Here is a 23,001-nt window from a genome sequence, read left to right as displayed (position 1 = left end):
ACATTGGATTGTGAGCCCCTTTGAGGAACAGTTAGTGACATGGCTATGGACTTTGTACAGCGCTGCATAATATGATGGCGCTATATAAATACTGTATAATAATAATAATAATAATAATAATAAATCAAGTGGATCAACTTTCTACCATGACAAGGGGGGCTTTGCATAGGTTTCAAAACACTGAAGATCTGCCACTGTGGCAACTCAAAAACTTATTTTGATACAAGGATAGTGTACTTGCTAGAAGTATTTCTTGGTTATAGCAGTGACTCCTCCTATATCTGACAGCTCTGTCAAGACAAAGAAAGCCTAAAGCACGAGTTTTCCAATTTTTTCTTTTGGCACCACAGGGGACCCCTAAACCATAATAAATGCAATACGTGCCTTTGTGAAAGTGATGGTAACTTTCTCATCCACCCAAACCATATCTCCCTCACTGCACAATGCAATTCTAGTGTCTAAAGGACTAAGAGGCATTGGCATTACACTGTGGGATTTTGTTGTGCCTACAACTATCAGAAGATCAATACTGCCATCAAGAGCCATTCTCAATGGATGGATTTGCTCTTTAAATAGCCTGCCTAACTGGTCTTTGCACCAAGTTTAAACATTGGTAATGAAATTGGTAATGGTAAATTGATCATTTTCACATTGGGTGCATGTATGTAGTTATGTGTAACATTTGCAGAGATCACAGTACTCACCCTTATCATGCCAGACAGGTTACAGTTGTGTGCATGCATCGTCCACTTCCTAGATTAGGATGCAGGCCCAGGTATGACAAAATCATATACATCCCAGCCTGTGTTGTTATATGAGTGTTCCTAGTTGTGTGTACATGTTTCTTGCTGTCTTCTCTTGTACACATGACTTCACGTGAGCTCAAACACAGCTTTTTAACAGGAAATAGTACCTTGTTTTAATTATACTGTTGCTGTTTATTGTTATTAGCAGTCGACTTTAGATCAAGATCTTCTCCAGTTCTTTAAATGAAGAGTTTTTTTAACCTTATTTTTCTCTCCCAGATATTTATGGTTACTTTTTGTGTTTATTTCAAAGTTCTGCAAGCTGCTTTTCCAGCTGAAAGAGACAGAAATAAAATCCTCCTTCTGTGCAGTGTTAAATCTCCCCTACAGATTCTATTCCAGCTATCCTGATCTAAAATAAACACAGGACATTTTATTGCACTTAATAATATAAACATTAGACACTGGCAGCTAGACTCTGTTAACTGTGTAATGGACTGCCAAGGGAAAGAGGCCGGCTACCACAGGGAAGAAAACTAGAACAAATGGTCGATGGAGTGAATATAAAGTGTTTAAATTTTGGTTTGGAGATTAAATCATATTGGTATAGTATATCATTCTTTCAGGGATTTGTGCCACTAAAGCAAGATGAATAAGTATGTTCTGCAAAAGTACTTCAGCCTTTGTACAGCTGGCTGTAGCTACAGTATTAGTTTGATCGAGAAGTTGCTGACACATTGTCTGCCATTTTCTTGGTTGGGAGGACATTCTGTCTATGCAAACGTTTTTATCCTTCAAGTCGTGCACCATAAATGGCTGTAGCCTGGCTGCCCTAATAACATTACCATACATCTTAGCTTTGTGGCATAACCTAAATGGCCATGTCAAAATAGGTATGGTAAATCGATTAATCAGATTTTACTTACAGTAATTGGCTTCTCTATTAACACTCTGCACCATGTAAACAGGCCTCAAATTAAAGCCCTACTATGCACATGTCTTATTAAGGCTAAATCTGCTCCATGTTGACTGTGCTAGATTTCACAGCTCTGCTTACCAACACTCTGCAGCCACTTACAAATGTCTGCACACCTAAACTTGCCCTCCACGCCAAGCTGACATAAAGCAGAAACAGTATCTTATTGGCTTGCTGATGATCTTCTACAACGTGCTTTGCCAAATTCAAACACAGCAGAAAACAAACAGAAATCATGACTAATCTCTATGTACGTAGCAAAGATTTCAGAAGTTAGTAAGAGGGGATTGTGCAAATTTTAAACCTGAACTGAAGCCTTACCTTCCACCCAGCACAGTTATTCAGGATACTTGGTTGTCAAGTGTACTGAATTTGCTCACTTTGATTTAATTAGACAACAAATATCATTCCTTTCCTACCCAACTTTACTTGTCAATTGCAAGCCCCTTGGATTTTAGTTATTTTAAATACAAAGACTTCAGCTAAATAAACTGAATCAAATCCTACATACCATCAGCCAAAAGAGGTAAAGCAATTAGCTACCTGTTTACAATGATATTAGGGAACGTAGAAGAACTCATATTATGGCATATCTTTGTTGTTTGGGTGATCCAAATGTGCATGTTCACAGTATTCCTCAAAAATCCTGCTCCTTAGAATTATAAGATTACCAAAAGACCCCACGACCCTTTAAAAAGTAGACACCAAGAAATTTGCTTACAGACAAGCCCTTGGAGACTGGCACCCAAATTCACCAGAACTGTCCTGTATAGCTATTAAAAGAGAAATCTTAGGCTGCATTGTCCATTTTGTTTGTCTTTTTTTAAACATACTAGCAGATGAGATTAATAAAAGGTGATGAAAAGAAAAATAAACTGGTAAATAAAGGGTTATCTGAGGTTAAGCTTGGGTTGCATGACTCTATGGACCCAGGAAGTAGCTGCACCCTCCGCAACCCTGCACTTACCCAACATAGTAAATTATCCTGTCCTTACACAAGAGATTTTACTAGTAGTCAGCCCTATTTGATGACATCTTTCTCTCTAGTCACTCCATAAATCCAGCTCTAGTGACCTTGGCTTCGGACAACACTGATTAGCCTAGAAGAGATGGATTTGCAACCTATCGCCTTCCAAAGTTACCTCCAGAAGTGCTGGTGATGTATCGGACATTTCTTGTCTCCAAAAAGCCCATAATCACATCTGGCCACAATTAAGTCAGCTACACTTAGTACTCCTATTTTACCCTAGCATGTGAGGGGTTTAAATGTCTAAGAAAAACACCAAAGAGTATTGTTTGAATGATAACGAAGTTTGTTGGGGCTACTGACATCACACCAAAATGGTGGCAACTAGCAGCAGTTTCAGAGCTTTTAAATGTCTACAAAAGTCAAAATTTTAGGGGTTAATTACATGCCTAGAAAACATTACCTTTGCATGGGAAGCATGTTTTTTTTTTTAATGAATGGACTGGTAGGATCTCTTTAAGAGCAGAAATAACAGCCAGCTACAGATGCAACAAGCTATTTGTTGTTGCAGACATATCACATAAACAGTATGTTTGTGGAATGAGAAGGCCAAAGGTCAGCTATTTGTGTTGACAGCTAGTAGCTTAGTGCCCTGGACCATACAGGGAACAAGAATTGCTAGAAGAATCTCTGTTATCAAATCACATGTTTAAATTCTTGCAATTTGGTTTCTCATCTTTTCACTGTTTTCAAGATTTGAAACAGAAACTTTTGTTTAGTTAGGAGGTAGTAGATTCTTGTTAAAGAAACTGGGGACTACAAAGATTTTTGTGCTGTAGAGCCCAGGGGGTTTAATATGACTAGAATGTTCAACAATCTTGCCGTTTTCAGAGCAACAAAGCTGTATTATATAATATGGATGAAGATAAATCCCACAGGACACTTGTGCAAAACAGAATGTGATTCCTCATGACTCGCCTAAAATAAAAAGCAATGCAGTTCAGCTGTAGTTCTGATATTAATTTTTCTTTCAAATAAAAAAAGTGTCCTTTTTATAAACCAAACAGACCTAATAGTGAACCCATATATGAATGAGTTTTAGCCAACTATCTCTGTATGGTAGGGCAGGTTCAACAGCAAGATCTATGTGATACTGTCAATGGGTTTGTGCGTTTCTATAAAATGCAGGCAGGACATGGATGTCGAAAGAGGCCAGCGTGGTGGTGTACAAAGCTTGCTAAATGGCTGGCTCTATCTGACCCATTCATGCTTTTAATACACTATGAGAAGCTCATATTGAGCAGTGAAATTGGAAGCAACAAAATATAATATGAAAGCCTATATAAATGAGATCATAATGAAAATGAGTGCAATAACAACTGAAAATAAATACACAATGTTTCATCAAGTCAATATTTGCTTAACAAAAGGACATACGCCCAAAATAGCTAGTTAAAACCTGAAATTTCTTGTAATGCCATCAACAAAATCTGGTAAAGCACCTGGTCCAAAAATGCCTTTTTATGTATTAGACAAAATGCCAAAAGAAGAAGCCCCTAGAGCAGCAGATAATGATTACAGTATCTGCCTTCATTCTAAGTCAAATGTTTCTCAATGCTAGGCCTGTCTGACCTGTCTGTTTATAGGAACTCAAAAAACAAGCTTTTCCTGTGTGGTGTCAACCTGGATGATCAAGGCTGCAACATCTTTGTTTTTGTTTTTCTTTCAAGGAAATGTACAGTGAATATTTCAGTGAATGCATACATATTAGAGTAAACGTAGGCATAGCAACAAATATATTTACTCATGTGTATGTATGTTATGTTATGTGTAATTGTAACAGTTTCAGGTATTTCTTTGTGTCGGGCCATATTTTAGGGCTGCTATACACAGGCAAGCTTTCCATCTGATAAAATGATTGTATTAGAAGGGAATTCAGCAGCAGACCAATCATAAGAAACATTTCTTCTTTTTGGTTGAGGCTTAAAGATTGGTCATGTTCGTAATTAGTGATCAAAAATATACAAGTTTTAAAGTCATCCTAATCCCTTGCTATCTACGTAACGTGAACACTTCATATTCGCTCTCCAGTTGTGAGAAGTGGAGTTTGCAGCATTAGTGTCAGTTGAAGGACTGTAGGGGACTGGTTGATCCAGGAACATCTTCAGTGCTGAAATAGCAGCTCCTTGCTCCAGGAACCAACACTAGCAAATAACCTGGATGGTGGATTTAGGGTAGAGAATTTCTTGTTATTCAAACAAGGTTAGTTATTCTTTGGGACCTTTATATTCAGTGTCAGAGGGTTTGTCCAGTCTCTGCTCACATATGCTAGGCCCAACCGTACAGGATAACACCCCTCCCTGCCCTGAATTATAAAGCATGTGCTCAGATTGGGCAGCACGGTGGCTCAGTGGTTAGCACTTTGGCCTTTGCAGCACTAGGTCACAGGTTTGAATATTGACCAGGCCACTATCTGCATGGAGTTTGCAGGTTCTCGCTGTGTTTGCATGGGTTTTCTCCGGGTACACCGGATTCCTCCCACATTCCACAAAACATGCAATTAGGTTATCTTCCCCCAAATTGACCTTAGACAGTGTTAATGACATATGACTGTAATAGGGACTTTAGATTGTGAGCCACTTTGAGGGACAGCTAGTGACAGTCAGCTACATGACTATGGACTTGTGCTGCATATTATGTCAGAACTATATAAATACTGGATGAAAACAATTATCAATTAAGGCATAAAATGCAAATAGGAAAGTAAAAACCCCAGAAAGACAAAAGAAAAAGTGAAAGGAGGACAAATGCAGCTTCCACATCAGACACAGATGCTGATGGCATTAGAAAACTGGGATGAGGAAAGCTTACTCAGTGATACATTGCACGACTCCATCATATGGAAAAGTGATTTTCAAATTTTTTTACTGTTTGGAAGAAAAGCTGATTTCAGCAAAAGCAGCCCTGGTTAAGAACAGAGAGATATCCAGAGCTGGGAAATAAGCCCTTCCCACTATGGTACGCTGCCCACAGTAAAGACCAAAAAGTCACGCAGATGAGATCTGTAAAGTCCTCAGCATGTGGTGCTTACATTAGAGAACACTAAAGGATTTCATATACAGTTCCTGAAAGGATCACTTACACCAAAGCAGAGATCAAATTAAAGGACCAGTAACTCTAAACAAGAGAAAAAACCCTCAGGGAAAAAAAATTGTGATATAACATACTTTAATTTAATTTTTACTTTAATTTTTTTACAACATAAATACTAGTAAAGAATAAACTCAAAACTATTCTTACAGATAGTAATTGTTTTGGTTCTCACTATTGCTTCTCAAAACTGCTTTTTTATTGTAGTGACTCTTTGATTGCTTATATATGTAAACCCACTTAACACCTATTTATTATTATTATTATTATTAGTACACAGTATTCATATAGCGCCAACATATTACGCAGAGCTTTACAAAGTCCATAGTCATGTCAGTAACTGTCCCTAAAAGAAGCGTACAATCTAATGTCCCTACCATAGTCATGTCATTATTACAGTTTAGGATCAATTTTGGGAGGGAACCAATTACCTAACTGCATGTTTTTGGGATGTGAGAGGAAACCGGCGTACCTGGGGAAACCTACACAAACACGGAGAGAACTTGCATACTCCAAAGGTTTCCTGGTCTTGATTTGAACATAGGGCCTAATGCTGCAAAGGCTAACCTCTGAGCCACCATGCTTAGATCTAAGCTTTGTGCATTATTAACACAGAGACTGTACAGTGATGAATTCCACTATTCATTTGGAATGGTATCCTAAACCACTAATACAGCAGGAGACAATGTACCCAAATTGTGATATACCACAGCACACGTGGCAAACATGTGAAATAAAGATGCATGTCCATTTTTGGATGCCTCATGCAGCAGCAGCAGCACATTCAAGATAACAGGGCTGTAATAATGCAGCCATGGGCCACAAGGGTAAAGGTAAGTTTATGTTACTAAACGGCTAAACTAAACAGCTGATGGCATAGAAAAAAGATCTTTGGAGGCTCACTTTTCATTTCTTTTTTCATTTTTGTGGTCTGAGGAAGGACATATGCTTATCCATGCACGTTTGTCTGTCATTTACAACCCCTATTTGATGTACAGCTCTGCTTCATATGTTGGTGCTTTATAAATAAAGTAATAATTTTTGTAATAATATTATATCAAGCAGACCCTCTTAGTACACAATGAGAAGGAAAGAATGTTGTAACCGAACAGCAGCAGGTATATGTTTGCAATAATGTTGCTAAAAATCACTGCAGTGTATATTATGAACCCAGAGAGGGTTCCTTTTCTTTTTTTGTACAACTAACATCTAGCTTTGATCTTTTACAGCTGTATAAAAAAAGCCACCATGCAACCATGGCCACAGCACATTTTGCAGATTTTAAATTTCAAATGGATTCCCATGACTTCTGGAGAATATAGAACTGATCTAAAGGGTGTTTCATATATGTCTTGAGGAACTGTGTGTTTTATTACATATAAATTTTACACTACAAAGGCTAGTAAAATATACACCTGAGTAAAAACATTTGTTACTGAGAAGGTAACGTTATCTATTCCTGCTGACACTCTCCGTGTCATACTAATGGCACTGGCAAAATGAGTTCTTTTCTACCAGATTGCTGCTGGAAGATGTCTCCTGCCACAGAAGCTTTGAAGAATGCCATGGAATGATCATTTGAAAAGTTTCTTTGTATTGTGGTACAGAGATAAGTATGAAACTCACCAGTATGCTAATATCGAGGCAGGAGAACAGCTGATGCATGAGGAGTATTTTCACCAGCAAGAGAATTGCCTGGTGTATGCAAAATCTAAGGTGGCCAAATTCAAAGTACTGTATATGTATATGTGTGTGTGTGTGTGTGTGTGTGTGTGTGTGTGTGTGTGTGTGTGTGTGTGTGTAGATACACATAGACAAAATATATTCTTTTTCACCAATGTCAGAAACTTTACTTTACAGTATTTCAGGGTTATGGATTCCCTTGGCACATTTCATGGTCCATGGTCTAGTCCAGAGTTTCACTATAGGTAAGATAATGACCGTTTTGCTGCAAATATTTCAACACAGAGTGCAAATTAAGAAAATGAAAAACAACTATATAATCAAGGGATGTTATAGGTGCAAACTTGAAAAGTTCATTTGATAATTGCTTCCCTTTCTAAAGATAAACAGGCTTAGACTTTATGGTTTAAAAAAAAAAAAAAAGAAGAATATGAGCAAGTAAAAGCCCCTGGACTCACCAGCAGATGATGGAAAATCATTAAGGGATAGGCCGGCACTTACTTGCAGCAGTACTCCATGGATGTGGTTCTGCCGTACAAGATGGCTGCTAGAATTTGGAAGGCTCTTTATTAATTCCACTGCAGTACAAGGAATGTCGTCTGCCAGAAGGAAAGGAACAAGGGCGCGTGCTGCCATCTCCCTTGAACGATAAACTGGTGAATTGGCACATCTGAAAGAAAAGTAAAAAAAAGGTCAATAAACTTTATAGTGTAAACAACTAAAGAAATATATGGATTTCTGTCCATCAATGCTGCCTGGCAAGGCAATAATCATCAAAATTTTCTCCATCATAATTATCATGGTTTCTTTTACCCCATCTGTGTCTTGACAGTGAAGACACTAATTAGAAACTGATGGGATTCTTTCATTCTGCCCTCCCCCCTATTCAGTATGTTCCTTGTCAGCACACAGAACTTACCTTGAGTAGTTTCAAACTCAGGTACCTACGCCACTGCTTGCTTTTAAATAAGTAGAGTAAATGTTTTATTAATAATTACAGACCTGCATTATTTTGTGTATTTAATTCCTGCCAGCATAGGAAAATTGCTAGATATATTCCCTAATCTACAGGTGACCAGCAGAATGATAATTTACTGATCTCTATATGAAATATAATAGCAAAATACTTAAGATGCAAATCTAAATCTGAAAGGGTGGCTGGACATTTGCCTATTATTTACAGTAATAAATTTAATCTTGTCCATGTGACCAACTCTGTAAGCACTACAACTACCACATTTAGACTAAAAGCACTGATTGGCTACCATCAGCCTCAGTGTCCCTCCCCCCCCAGTCCCTTTTAGTCGGGCGCACCACCCGGAACTTTTCAGTGACCACCCATCTGTTTTTGGGTGGTTACTAAAGAGTTGGGTCAGAATGGACGTACTAGGGTGACAGACATCCCAGCTGGTAGCAGTGTCACCCTAAAAGAGTAAATAGAGTAAGCAGAAGAGAATGCATCACTGGCAAGATTACCAGGTACGAAAGAAGGAAAATAAATCCTACAGAGAAAAATCCACAAGCTTAAACGCACATAGGCTTAAAGGGTAAGCAGTAGAAGGCAAGCTTATTGAATATTAAATAATGTATTTTGTTTTTTTAATGCAATCCGTGCAAGTACCTAAATCTTATTTGCATTTAGCCTCTTAAAATCCCTGTACAGCAAAGTCTAGAATGGAAAAGAAAGAAGTAGCACAGTGAATCAGTTGTGCTGCTCATTCACTATCAAGAGGTGTACTCATAAAAAACAGATCTTGTGGTCCCAGTACAGCAAAGTTTAGAACTGAAGACACCGGTGAAGTAACACAAGCTGCAAATCAGTTGCACGGCTCATATGCTGCCAATAGCTGAACTCATAGGATGCAAGAGCTTATCAGTCTGCTACTTCTTCTTTTACTGTCCAATCACAAGATGGAATAGGGACAAGCCCTGTAAGTGATACTGAACCACAGCAGAGAAAAATCAGGTCTTCTGTCCCACCAAACAGGGCTATGTTGTGCAGCACAGCTATGTAGACCTCAGAGCTGGATGGACGGAAATTCAAATCTGTTGAAAGGTAACAAAAAGGCTCCTTAAATGAATTTCATCTGTGTATGTAGATGCTTGGCTGTACTTAAGCTTTCAGCATCACATGAATTATACTACGGGTTTGGCTTCAATGTTATACAATACGATGGTGCGGCTCTGCACCATGTGAAGAAGTAAAGCAGCTTACTGCAAGTCGGACTCGTCAGAGGTCAGATAGTGAAGTTTACAGCATGAGTACTCAAATCTTAATACAGCCTAGAGAGTGACTCACCTATTTTATCCCAGGCTGCCAATTCCAGTTTTGTATTATTTAGAAGTGATCAGCTGGAAGGCCGTGCACATTCCTCCAGTGCTGACTCTTGCTGATTTCTTTGATTGCTAATGGTTTAAGCATCCACAGGAAAGAGACAGCTTTGCGGTACAACCGTGACTCATCACTATAATACTCCAGATCCGCATGGTAACCCAGACACACAACAGCTGTGGAAAGAACAGAACCAAGGCCTGCAGAAAGCACATGCTGTACTAGAACCGCCACCGACAAAGGGAAACCACAGCTCACAAATATTCATTGCGCTGACAGTTTTTTCTTTACATGTGACAAAAATGGCTGCCAGAGACGTGCCTGAAGCGCAGATTCCCGACATAACTGAAGATAGGGAAATCCAAACCAAAAACAGGGACCGCAATTTGATTTCAAGGGTGAATATTCCAAAGAAGGCAGACAATCAGTTCATAGATTACCAATATAAAAAAAAAAAGATACAGTTCAAATGATCTGTCTGTGGTGACAGGTTCCTTCAAAATGAAAGCCAATTACATGAACAGGAGGTTGCCCAACATCAACGCATTTCACGTGTTTGCACACTGCATTTCCATGAATCTATAAAGGGCTTCTCACGTGTACGGCAATGCAACATATGGGAAGGCACTGCAATACACCATGTATTGCTGTTTTTCAAAATCGCAGCATGCAAGACTTTTCTGTGCATTGTGTTATGTTGGCTAGCCCATTAAAAGGATGACATGCTCCAAAGCAACGTATACCAGAATTATTGGCAACACAAAACTCTGCGTACAGCTATGGAGGAACAGGGCCCAAATGCTATTTTTCTCAACCAAAGAATCCTGGGGTTCCTCCAGAGGTTGCCAGTGATTTCTTGAGCAGTTGTGAATCTCAGTTCAGTTCAACTAATACCAATGATCTTTTTGACTATTTGTAAGGATGACATTTGTCCCAATGGCCAGAAATGTAAAAGGCATTCTTTCGACTGACCACCACAGTGTATTGTGATCTGTGGATATAGAAATTATAGTAGGGTTCCCCCCTAAGACCCGAAAGGTATTTGGGTTCCCCTATGTTAAAAAGGTTGAAATCAACTTCCCTAATGTTTCCTATAATACAGCAAGCCTTCTCCTCCTTTTTCTGTAATCTGGGATCCTCTGTGTATTATTCATATTGATCCTGATTTATTAAAGCTTTACAAGACTGCAGAAGATAGAATATCATGGGAAAACCTGGGGGATCTAGTAAACTTGCAATAGATTTCTTAAAATTATTTACTACGAGGATTTTATTTTTTAATTTTACATACAGTGAGGAATGGTTAGAACCTCAGTTAGGTTTATATTACCGTCCAGGGCTTTTTTTCTTGACAACATTTTTCCTAAATAGAAAATGAGAACAACATCACTAATAAAAATGAAAATACTTTTCCTTAGTGGTAAAAAAAGGAGGCTAAAGCACTTCAAATTGTTATGTCCATGTATGCAAGGAGGAAAATTCCAAAAGTTCAAAGACAAGATTTTATTTTATTTGTAATCCAATGCGTTTGGGGCATCCATCCTCACCATGGTTTGGCATTGTACAGTACAAAGCATATATAGGACTAACAAAACTGGAGGGGAATTTAAGAGTTATCATTGTGAGCAACAGCCCTGCATAGTAATTAACAATGCCCTCAGCCCTGAGCTCAGATGAAAAAGAAGATGCATTGACCACTGGTGAAGAAAGGAAATAGGTAAGCAAAGCATTCCTGTAGAGGAGGTAGCCTACTGTAACAAAATTTTGTTTACACTCCTGGACTTCATCTTTAAGCACCTGAAGCCTTAGCTAGGATCTGAAAAAATCGTACTAACTACCCCTCCGGATTCCACTTTTTTTATAAGTATGTTTCATTCAAAGGTATCAAGCCCTGATGAAGGAGGAAGCTTCTATATAATGCAAGATTCTGAATAACCATAAATTTGAACTCTGATACATTTTCCTCTTTGTGCACTCACTCTAAATCGAGCAAAGGACTGACCATGGGCCACTACTCCTGGAAGAGTTCCTTAGGGATATCCATGCACCCTGCACTGCTTGAAACCTGACTGCAAATACATCTAGCTTCAGACCCCGAACAGATCCAGGATCCCACACCCTCCTTGAATATTCCATTTATATTCCAAATATTATTTCTGTTGGTGTCCCTGTTGCAGACTCTCCATGACTTCCTGTCTATTGAAACCACTGTTGACAGGACAGGAGGCAAAGGTAATTCTCTCTAACAGAGCCTCAAATAACAGGAAAAACTACACAGGGCTACAAATCCTCTCCTACTCTATCCAACAGTAGGATTTTTGGCTATAAACACACTTCAAATATAGGTTTAATGGTTTGTTAATTAAACTGCCGTTCATTTTTAAACATCAATGACTAACTGGAATGCCCACTCTTTCAGAGACACAAACATAAAGTGGATTTCTGTTTACAGATTGGAAACAAATCGATTGTAAATGATTCAGACACAGCAAAGCTGTCGGTAATTGATTTAGAAAAAAAACACTAAAATCAAGAACTCAACTGGCTTCATCCAGATGCTTTCCACAGGCGCTGATTACCTCCGTTCTGTAATATATTAAGCCTGGGGACGTGTATATACATTTTTACCCCTTCTGCAAATATAAACAACACATATTGTTTCAGATGTTTAGATTTCTATACTAACAGTAACGGCGGGCAGAAGAATGTCCTCCTTTCTGGTCTGACCTTCGGTAAATGAAGATTTCCCAAAGGAATCTGGCGCTCGCTCAATGGGAAGCCTGGAAAATGGGCCCTTGGCCAACACAGGCTCCTGCCAGAAGCTTCAGAGTGACGGGTGTGCTCAAAAAGCATATGAAACGCAGAGCTTTTATTGCACGCCTGAGCATCTGGTTACATAAGGTTCAGCTCACAGAGAGTAAACACATAATTACATTTTCGTTAGTTTCAGAAAAACCTGCTACTCTGTATCATTTTCCATCACGTATGGAAAAAATTAAAAAAAAAAAAAAGAAAAACATCAATTGAGTATGAAAAGTAAAACTAGCAACATGTAAAAGGACCAAGGTACCTTAGAAACAAATTAAAGGGAACTTTAGCTTAATTTACGTATAAAAAAAAAAACCCTGACTACTATTTTGTATTGTATAGGTTGGTAATAATAGTTATAAACCAAAAGAAAAAAATGCTATTTTAACTATTTGTATAAAAACCTTTATTTTTATAAATAATGGTCTAACATAGCCTGCAGCTATGGCCCAGGATATAAAACAGGGTATCTGGCATTCCCTTAAACATTCCCTGTTGGGAATCAATTACTGTTATTGAAACACGTGGACCTGGGAGGTTCCCACCAGGCTATGTTTGAGGGAATGTCTGATTCCAAAAAGATAGCCTAACAGTTTGCTTTTAGACTGTCTCTCTAGGAAAAAGTCTGTGCTAACCAATACAAAGCAAAAGAAGTGGTAGGCCCTTGCTGCATTTAAATAGGTACACCTGAAAAATTTCCTCTTTTTCTGCCTCTTCAACTTCACTAATCCGAAAAAAAAAATTAAAGAAATTAAAGAGTAGCTTACAAACACAAAGTATCCTTAGGTTATCTATGGCACATATAGATATGGCTTGTCAGAAAAAAATGGCAGCTCGGTGTTAAGTTGTAGGGCCCCCATTGTGACTGAACCCACCTTCATTCATATCCTAATTTTATCCAGTGCAAAACAGAAGCAAGCACAATTTGGGCATGTTGGTACTGCTGGAGAGAGGAAAGTTGTGAATTAACAAATTCTTAGTTTCCTTTTAAGTAATCTTGAATCTTCAACACCTTTACTATATGATAATTTGTGTCCATGTATCAGCACAAAGCATGAGATAGAATAACCCTATAGACCAGTGTTTTTCTACCTTTTGAACATGGGGGAACCCTTGAAATAACTTTCAGCTCTTCAGGGAACTCCTACTATAATTACTATAACCACACTACATCAGTGTGGTGATAACTGGGAAGAACGACTCTTACATTGCTGACCAATGGGAACACCGTCACACTTACAAATAGCCAAAAAAGATCACTGGTATCAGTAAAACTGAATTTAGAATCATAAACTGCTAATTGCTCAAGGAATCCCTAGCAAACTCTGCAGGAACATTAGGGTTCCATGAAACCCTGGTTGAGAAATATTGCTACAGACTGACAGATACATAAAAAAGTAATTTCTGAGAATGAGTGATCTGTTATAACAATTCAAGAGTACACATTCAGATTACTACCATGCCTATCGCTAGCAGAAGCACCAAATGGCTTAGGTAACCCTAGCTGTTATTCAGATGAGTAGGTCCTATTAATCCTGAAAATTTGGTTACAAAATGCTCTCTTAACCAGGAAATTCTTATGTGGAAAGACAAACAGAATTTTGAGGGATTTATTTGTCAGGGAAAAATACAGTAACTTCCACAGCTAATTATTCAGGGCTGTGTTTAAGTCCTGCTATTGCTGTTTATACCGATATTCCAGACTGAGCGTTGAAATCTTCATACTAACACTGGGAAATATGTACAAACTCAGCTATGCACAAAATGAATGTTATGCACGCACAAAATCTATATATCTAAATGAAAGAATCCTATTCTACACAATCCAGCCAGCTGAGGTTACAGCTTTAGATTATATATTATTTTGGACATCATACCATACCATATTTGTTGATTGTGAAAATTTTTCTTTTACTCGTTTCTGTCCATTTTTGGTTTTTTTTGGCAATTAGAGAAAAAATTTGATGAAAAGGGAAAATAGAGGGGTAGAGGATGGGGCAGTTGACATTTCATTTTTTTAATAATAAAAATGCATTTATTACATTGAATAACAAAAAAATATAAACTAGTAAGAGTCGTCCAGACTGCCGTGAAGTAAATTTGCACTGTGTTATGCAGGGAAAACTTATGCGTCCTTATTCCCAATTCAGCGTCAGGCAACTGTGATCTGGCTGCCCAAATAATCAATGCAAAATTTGAGCCAGAGGGATTAAAGCAAAGCCTTGAGTAAAAATCTTTCATGTGAAATACACATATGAGCCCTAAATGTGGGTAAAATGGTCCCTTTAGGCTTCTAAATCTTCATGAAACCAGGGGACACATGGTGAAGTAGACTAAAGGCCTCAGCAATTTCAGTAAGAAGTACATAATAGCTTTTACAAAACAGAACATTTTGTCTGCCACACAAATAAGAAAAAAGAAGGGGGTTTATTCCAAATTTTAAAGTTAGCACATTTTTTCTATTAAAAAAAAGCAATATCAACTCAATAAATATAATAGAACCCTCAAAATTGTTTTCTTTCCTAAAAGAAGGAACTCTTTTCAACCTTTGCGAGTTTGGGGTGCTTATCAAGTGAGCTCTGCAAACAGGCCTCAACTAACCTCAAAATTTGGCTATGCCCCCTCCTATCCCACAGCCAGTTAGAACACTTCAGCTTTCAATCCTTATGCTCCTATTGAATAGTTTGTTATTGAGGGGTAAGAGAGCTTAGGTCAAGGTTAGTTTGGGGAGTACATGTGAGGGACAAGGAGGTCCTTGGATGCACAGAAATACATTTCATATTGTGCTTCCTCCTCTTCTGATATTTTGTAGAGCATAAATAAACATGACAAGTTACCTTTAGGCAGACACATGTCCTAATTTTCCTATTTGCATTTTGTGTGGTAACCAGGGCACAAGATTTGGGCCACTATTCTCTGAACTGCCTATGTATTAACACATGCTGGATTGGTCAGAGGGGAACCGGGTTAAACTGACCTAAATCTCATTCTCCATCTGATGTCCCTGCTAGGCAGTAAGTTCTGTAACCTGTGAGCACTGACCATTTAGAAGGCAAATACTAGACAATCGATGTGACTATATAACCTACATTTCATTTCTATTTTCAGACTTTTCTTGTTTGTACAGATAATATTGGCACAAGCAGACATTACAAAATAGTGTTTGACAATGACTAACCAAGGACATCAGCGATAGAAGATAGAAAAGGAAAATAGTCAGCGATAAAGAAACGCAAGCACTGTTACACCACACAACTTGTTGTGATCTTTTTTTTTTTTTTAGGATCTAAACCTCTCAGCTTAGAGGACAAGGACAAAGTCCTAATTACTATTTTCAAATGACTTTAGAAAACACCAGAAGTGGTAAGAAATTATGACATGCTGACAATAAAAGGAATTTTATTCCTTTTTTGTGAAGGATTTTTGTTTTAATTCAGGAAAAGTAAAGTTTTTTTGCAAAAAACTCACAATGTTAGGCAACTATAAAGCAAAGGTATGGTCTTTGGTTTATTCGTTATTTCATAGAATAATTGAAGGCCATGTGGAATCCGAGCTTTTCTCTGTAATCAGATGTTAGAACACATAGGACTACCAGATCCTTATGACAGCAACTCTCCATTTTAAGATATAAATCATATTCAGATTTCTAAAGCAACCCTATTGCATGTAACTGAGGCATACCTGTAAAAGAATACTAACCACTAACTTTTCCACCTACCCTTGTTAGTAATAACACCATTCTGATCCTAATACAGCTTTTGCCCATGTCCACAGGAAAAAATACATTTTTAGAAGTGTGGATCCCCTTCATCCCACTCCCTTTGGAGAGTTCACAGGGACTTCTATGTGACACTGCAAAGTCCTGTACGGATGTGGAGGTCACCAGGGAAGCACCAGTGATAGTTGTGAAATGTTTGCTTCCTTGGGGACTCCACAAAAAATATCTCAGCATCAAAGTGTTTGTCAGCGTGGGAAAAAATAAAGATGGTATTTGCTGACTTATACAGGTATGCATTGCTTGTTATATTTCTGTAAAGGAAAATAGCCATAAGGTAGACCTTCATCTCCTTTTAATTATAATAGTTGACTGGCTTTTGTGGTGATCACCTTGCTTCAAGTAATTTAGTAACTTTGGTGTTTTTCCTGTATTTGCTAATGCAAATACTTGTTCTAGGTCAGTAATAAGCCAGGGGACCAGCATGACACCCAAGCAACTAGCCTTTTCAAAAGGAAGGTAACATTGACAGCCACACCAAGACCATCATTATAGTTTTCATTCCTGAAAGAAAACGGAGAGAACTTTTCTATTTTAGTACAGCTTCACTGTTTGCTTAAAAAATAAAAAATAGCTCAGTGAATGTTTTTTCTTGTTGTCCGAACTGCTCCTTTAAGGTGTGGTCTCCAGGGAGGTCATACTAAAAGGCATCCCTACTTTGTGAGTAACAGATGTAGAAAGGATGCAGGACAGTAGGTCAGATTTCACTAGATGTGTGATTGTGTATGGCCAAAAGAATAAAGCTGATAAGAAAGGATATGGTAGAGGACCCCTTGGTAAGCAATCAAAAACAGTCCACAATGGCAGCTCCTGTTATTTCTTTCACATTACTGGAAAACAGCTAGTTGATTTAAGCCAAGTTTTGAGATCTTGTAATTTAATTTATTTTAATTAAGTCATGCACCCTTTTAAGTTATGATTCCTGACCAATTTTTACACTGAAATGCCCTAAAATCTCTTTTTGTGAAATTGCCAATTCCTGTATATATTCCATTGCTCTGTGCTGGAGGAGAGTTACAGCCACATTATTCATTACTAGTGTCCTCACATAGAGAAATATTGCAGAGAAACATAGAGGTGTGCTGGACCAGTTCTGTCAATCAGTACCACTACTTCAAACTCTAGTCCCTAATGAACCTTATAATCATATTTAGATATCTGTACCAAGAAAGTTGCTATAAATGAAATCTGAGGTTTTTGGTACAATGTATATCTGATTACATATTTATTTCAGTGACTTCAGATACTTTTCTGCATTTTTAATGGCTCAAAGAATAACATTTTTCTGCAGAAGTTTGTGTCATTGTTTCCTTCTATTAGGGTATACAATTGATGCTGCTTTCTTGTATCTGGATACATTTGGATTGCTTGATTCTCTAGTACAGAGAATTTTAAATTTAAAGTATGGCACCATCATTTGGCTAAGACCTTAGCAGTTGGGAATGTATTTATCGTTATCTTGCTGTAAAAATCTTTGAGAGATAGAAGACAGACTAACTTGCTGACAACCACACAAACTGAAATATCAGCAAAGCCCCCCTTACTAAGTAATGAATCCCAGCAACGCTATTTGTAGATAATATACATATCTTACCGCTGTGCTCTACACTGGAAGCATGATAGCCATCACACTAACAGATAATTGCTGCCGTAACTAGGCTTGGGAAGCTTTAAAAAAAAAAAACTCAGATATGAGCTTAAAAACCTAAATTCAGCCTGGGAAATCTCCCGTTTTTGATCGAAGCACCATTCAATTAACTTTCTATAATCCTAGGGCGTCATGGCACTGACCCTACCCTTGATTTAACAGTTGACTGCTACAGAGTGATGTCAAGTCATAACATGGTGCCACTTTTTGCAGCATTTAAGATCTGACGTCCTCTGAAGAAGAAAAGAGAGAAGAGGTCCTGTGATGTCACTGCATAAGACTGAAGTCACCATAAAAACAAGAGATAAATTTAGATTTTATCTTAAAGGGTACGGGTAATCCTTTAGAGCAGGGTGCTCAACAGGTGGATTGCGATCTACCGGTAGATCGCAAAGGCAACGCGAGTAGATCACGGAGCCCTGCCTTTCAAATTAAACTCTACCATGAACTGGAGGTATTAAGTCCAAGTTTTTTTTTGTTGGTGAATCATTTTGACTTTTTCATTTTAAAAGTAATTAGCAAGCCAAAAAAGTATGGCCTTAGTCAACTTATCACTGGACACTCACTGCCAAGGAGACCAGAAGTGTGTCTCTTACATTTACATAACATGTCCTTGAAAAAATACAAAAAGTTCTTGACACTCTACTTAACGCAGCACACAGTCTCATTCCATTGTTTTGGAACTCCCAAGAGACACCTACCGTGTGACTCTGGTTGAGCAAAGTGAATTCTGTTTCCCTGATGGAGGAGGCAAAGGCCATTAGCCTGGATAATACTGACAAGTTTTCTGTGAAATGGGATGCATGGATCATTTTCAAATGTACTGTCACCTATCAAACTATCTTTTCAAAGTAAACACCTAGCCCATTATTTTTTTTTTTAGGGGTAGAAGAGAAAAATCAGTATATAAGGCACATGTCATAAATGTATGGTATTTCTTTTTTTATTATGATAGATGTTTTTCTGCCTTTTTTCTGGTACTGTTACAACAAGTCCGTTAAATTGCTGCTCATAAGGAAGTTGTTGACTGATGCCATTTTGGAAGTTTATACTGTGATAATGTACTATTAATATGTGAATCTGTTTAATTTGCTGCTACAATATGTATACTGTTTTAAATTATTGTTATTACTGTTTTGCAAATAAAGTTTAAGTGTGACAAAAAAAAGTGTGGGCACCCCTGCTTTAGAGGATGTGTAAGGTGGTGCAGGGAACATGCTGACCCAGGAGTGGATCCTTAAATACAAATGGTTTTTTTTTACTATCTTTACTATTCACATACTAATTTTGCACAATTCAAAGAACATTATGGACAAACGTCAACGTACGTTTTTTTATTTTATTGTGAGATCTTCCCTCTGCTTCATAAGGAGTGACAATGATGAACATTGTAGCTGGTAGCTTTGTTCCCCTGTAAGCAGCATGATTAACATTAAGCCTTTAAAGGTCTAAGTGAAACTTGCCAGCTGCTGAGTTTTACTTTTTTTATGGACAAGTAATAAAATGTTACCATAAGTACTCAAGATTTGTTACTAATGAAGAGCAGAGCCACTGACCCACAAATGACAGCTACAGTGCTAGATGATCATGTTGTGTTTAGATAGACACACATGTCTGAAAGTGTATCCATTGCCATGTCTGCCTATGAATATGTCTTCAATCTTGAGTAAGGTTTTTTTTTTACTGTTCAAGGGTCAATCCCCTCTGCACTTAATACAGCAATTCCTTACATATCATGGATAGCTAGACCTGTAGAACTACCTACCTATTAAATTACTAGGACATTCACTGCTCCTATGGATTTAACTTTGGGGAAAACCCAGAAGGTGAGTTTACTGGTTAGTTTTATGAAGCAACGTGTCATTTCCAACAAAAAAGAGGTTAAAAAGAAGAAAGGGTCTCTATGGAATATGGAATAGGTTTTGGGAAGCACCACAGAAAAAACTTTTCAACTTTAGTGTGCCAAGAGTGGAAAATTCTTCACGTAGAACAATAGTATCACAATTTTGTTTTTCAGTAATGATTGGTCGTTGCTGCGATTAGGGGTGAAGCTAAGAAGTTGACCCTTGAACACCAATAGGTTGGCTATTGGCAATTCAGCCCAAGGTCACCTTGCAAGCCACCAAGAACTACTTACCTACTGTATAATACCAAAGTGAATGCACCTAATGTACTGTGTAGAGTAATATATATGCATACAGCGTTTCTGATGCACGCAGTCTGCATTATATTTTCCTGATGGTAATTTTGATTTAGAACATATTAAACATGAACAGGGGAAATGTTTCAAGAGAGCTTTCAAAAAAGCTCATTCTACAATAACTTTAAAAGGCCTTAAAGTGGAACTTAATTCCCACTTTAACTAAATCAGGTTTAGGTCGGGGGTTTTGCAGAAAGAGACAGGTGATGTCCCTGTAGGACAATAATCTGTCTTACTTGCCTAATTGCAAGGGGTAAATGTGAAAAGGCTGAGCTGTGATTGCGCCAGGGAAACCCGGATATCTCAGCCTCCCTTGCGTATGTCGGAAATGAAAGAACTCCCATGAAGCCGTCATCACGGTATGGCCAAAGATTGTTTTTGGGAAGAAGTTGAAAGGCAAGATGGTGGTGCCCTAAAATGGAAAGCATATATGCGAGTCGTAAACATGTGCAAAAAGAGTGTTTTCTTCAACTAAGAAAAAAATGTGCAGGGAGATCAGTACTCTATTTTCCTCATCTACTGCAAGATACATCAACCGATCCTGGGGAAAGAAGATGGAGGTAACCTAGTGATTCTTCCTCGCTGGAGCGAAGGAGGAATCTAGGACGACGTGGAACCTGATCTAGGAAACCTCCTAAGGGATCAATGGATGTGGGAAATTAAGTTTTTTAGGTAACAGTGCTGACCTCTTTTTAAATTCCTAATCCCCCTGGATCCAGGCATATGTGAATGACCACCCGACAACTAATGTAGATTTCAGGTCAGAGTTCAGACTTCAGTCTGACTTGGATTGGTATATGTTTAGTTTGAAAACCACAGACACCAAAGCAACTAGAATTTCATAAGAAAGCAAGTTATAATAGACTCCACAATTACATCATGACAAGTTTCCTTTAATCAGCGGACTTCCAGTTCAGTAGCTTCACAGAGGAAATAATACTATTTGCCATTCCAGTTCACCTTTATTAGCACCTGATGCAGGAGTACACATCAGCAGGTTACCTCTGTGTTATAATCTCTAGGTGTTGTGAACTTACCTTTTTTTATTTTCAGTTTACTGCAATACTTAGTATTTAAATATGTTTAGCTGCCTTTCCATAAGGTTTGATTTATTATTAAATTATGAAAGAACAGCCAGGTTTAAGACAATCTGGATGACGCTAAGCAGCACAGCTACAAGATCTTACTAACCAAATCCTGTCTGTTTGTTTTTTGTCATTAGAAATCCTCCATTCTGCCTAACCATTTTACTGACATTTTACTGATGCTCTGGCCCATAAACCACCAGATGTGATAAGGGGTTCCTTATATTTCTTAGGGTGGGCACATTAGACATTTCATCCATACGTAACCAGAAAAAAAACTACTACTGTTCCACTCCTAGGATAGGTGAGTCTGCTGGGTTCTACACATTATCCTACAATCACTAACATTGACATTTTAGCTGTCACCACCAGGTCCATTCACAGCTTGGCTGCTCAAAAACCTTATGCTCAAATTTAAAGAAAACATTTTTTTATGACATCATTTCTGCTAATGTACTGCCAAAAGTTCCAAATACGCAGCACAATAAATCTTTTATTAACACCGATTTAAAAAAAATAAATCCACACAAATTTTCATTTCATCTGGCCTAAACTCAAAATTATCTCCATATATTCAGATTAAAAAATGATTCAATTTGTATAGAGAAAGAAATCTTGCTAAAGAATTTCATATATTATAACCTATAGAAAAGACCTTTAGTGAAATATGGGTTTGAGCCCAGCTGACGTACTGAAAATTTCCCTAGCAATTTTTTTTTCTTCTGCTTCAAATCTTGTCAGAACTTTATACCAATATTTATAGCCAAAGGAATAACTCTGTCGCCTTAACCCAACCACCATGGTGTCCTGCAATGTGCAAGGCATTTGTTCAGTATGCAAGAACTAACCATAGGCTGAAAGTTTTGGAAACTTCCCTGTTCTAATTCATATCACCCAATAGTCACAGTGACATAATAGCCAAGAATTAATGATGGGTTATATATGCCTGATAGTCATTAAATCTGAAAATTGTCTTCGGCAAGTTGAGTTTTGTGTGTTTAATATAAGCTAAAGGTACTAGGTGATAAGACCCAGAAAGTTCCTGTGCCTTTTCAGATATTGTTAGTCCAAATATAACAATAGACCAGATAGCTTTGGCTGTAATTATATAAAGTCTGCCTTGGTATTAATTTCAAGCCATTCCCTACACAGACAGACAGACAGATAGAAAGAAAGAAGTGTTGAGGAGCAATTCAATATACTGCAGGGTTTATATGCCAAAAATAACTTAGGGAACTGAAAATACAAGAGTCTTTAGTTTAAGAAACTCAGTCAAATGTCATGCAAGTTTCAACTTCCAAAAATGAACATGTAGGAGTGAAGTGATACTATTTATCGGTCAAGCAAGTTAATATTGCAAGCCTTTAGAACAAATTAAGTTCCTTTTTGTTTTAGGTTTTATACTAAATGCACCCACAAACCCAATGATATTTTGTTGCCTGATCGGGCAGATCTCTAGTGAGCTTAACAGAGCGGCACAACCTATCTAGGTGACAGAAATGCAAGCCATGGTTGTTAAAACCATCTAGCTTGAATTTACAGCACAGAACTAGTGGAAAGGTGGTTGGTTCTACCATGTTTCCCCGATGATAAGGCAGGGCCATCAAATAAGACAGCCCCCCCTTTTTAGG

General features: G+C 37.9%; 1 protein-coding gene across 1 annotated transcript in view; it reads right to left on the bottom strand.

Annotated features, from left to right (window-relative positions):
* THADA (THADA armadillo repeat containing) overlaps positions 1-23,001 on the bottom strand; it is a gene marked incomplete in the record, with an annotated part of 349,766 nt that overhangs the window by 128,673 nt on the left and 198,092 nt on the right. Inside the window, 1 exon segment of the mRNA XM_072409779.1 lies at positions 8,024-8,192. Coding sequence (XP_072265880.1) covers positions 8,024-8,192 — 169 coding nt within the window.

This window comes from Pyxicephalus adspersus, chromosome 4 (assembly GCF_032062135.1).
Source record: "Pyxicephalus adspersus chromosome 4, UCB_Pads_2.0, whole genome shotgun sequence".
Taxonomy (NCBI): Eukaryota; Metazoa; Chordata; class Amphibia; order Anura; family Pyxicephalidae; genus Pyxicephalus; species Pyxicephalus adspersus.
The sequence above is the reverse complement of the archived record's forward strand: the minus strand, read 5'-3'. Positions and strand labels throughout refer to the sequence as shown.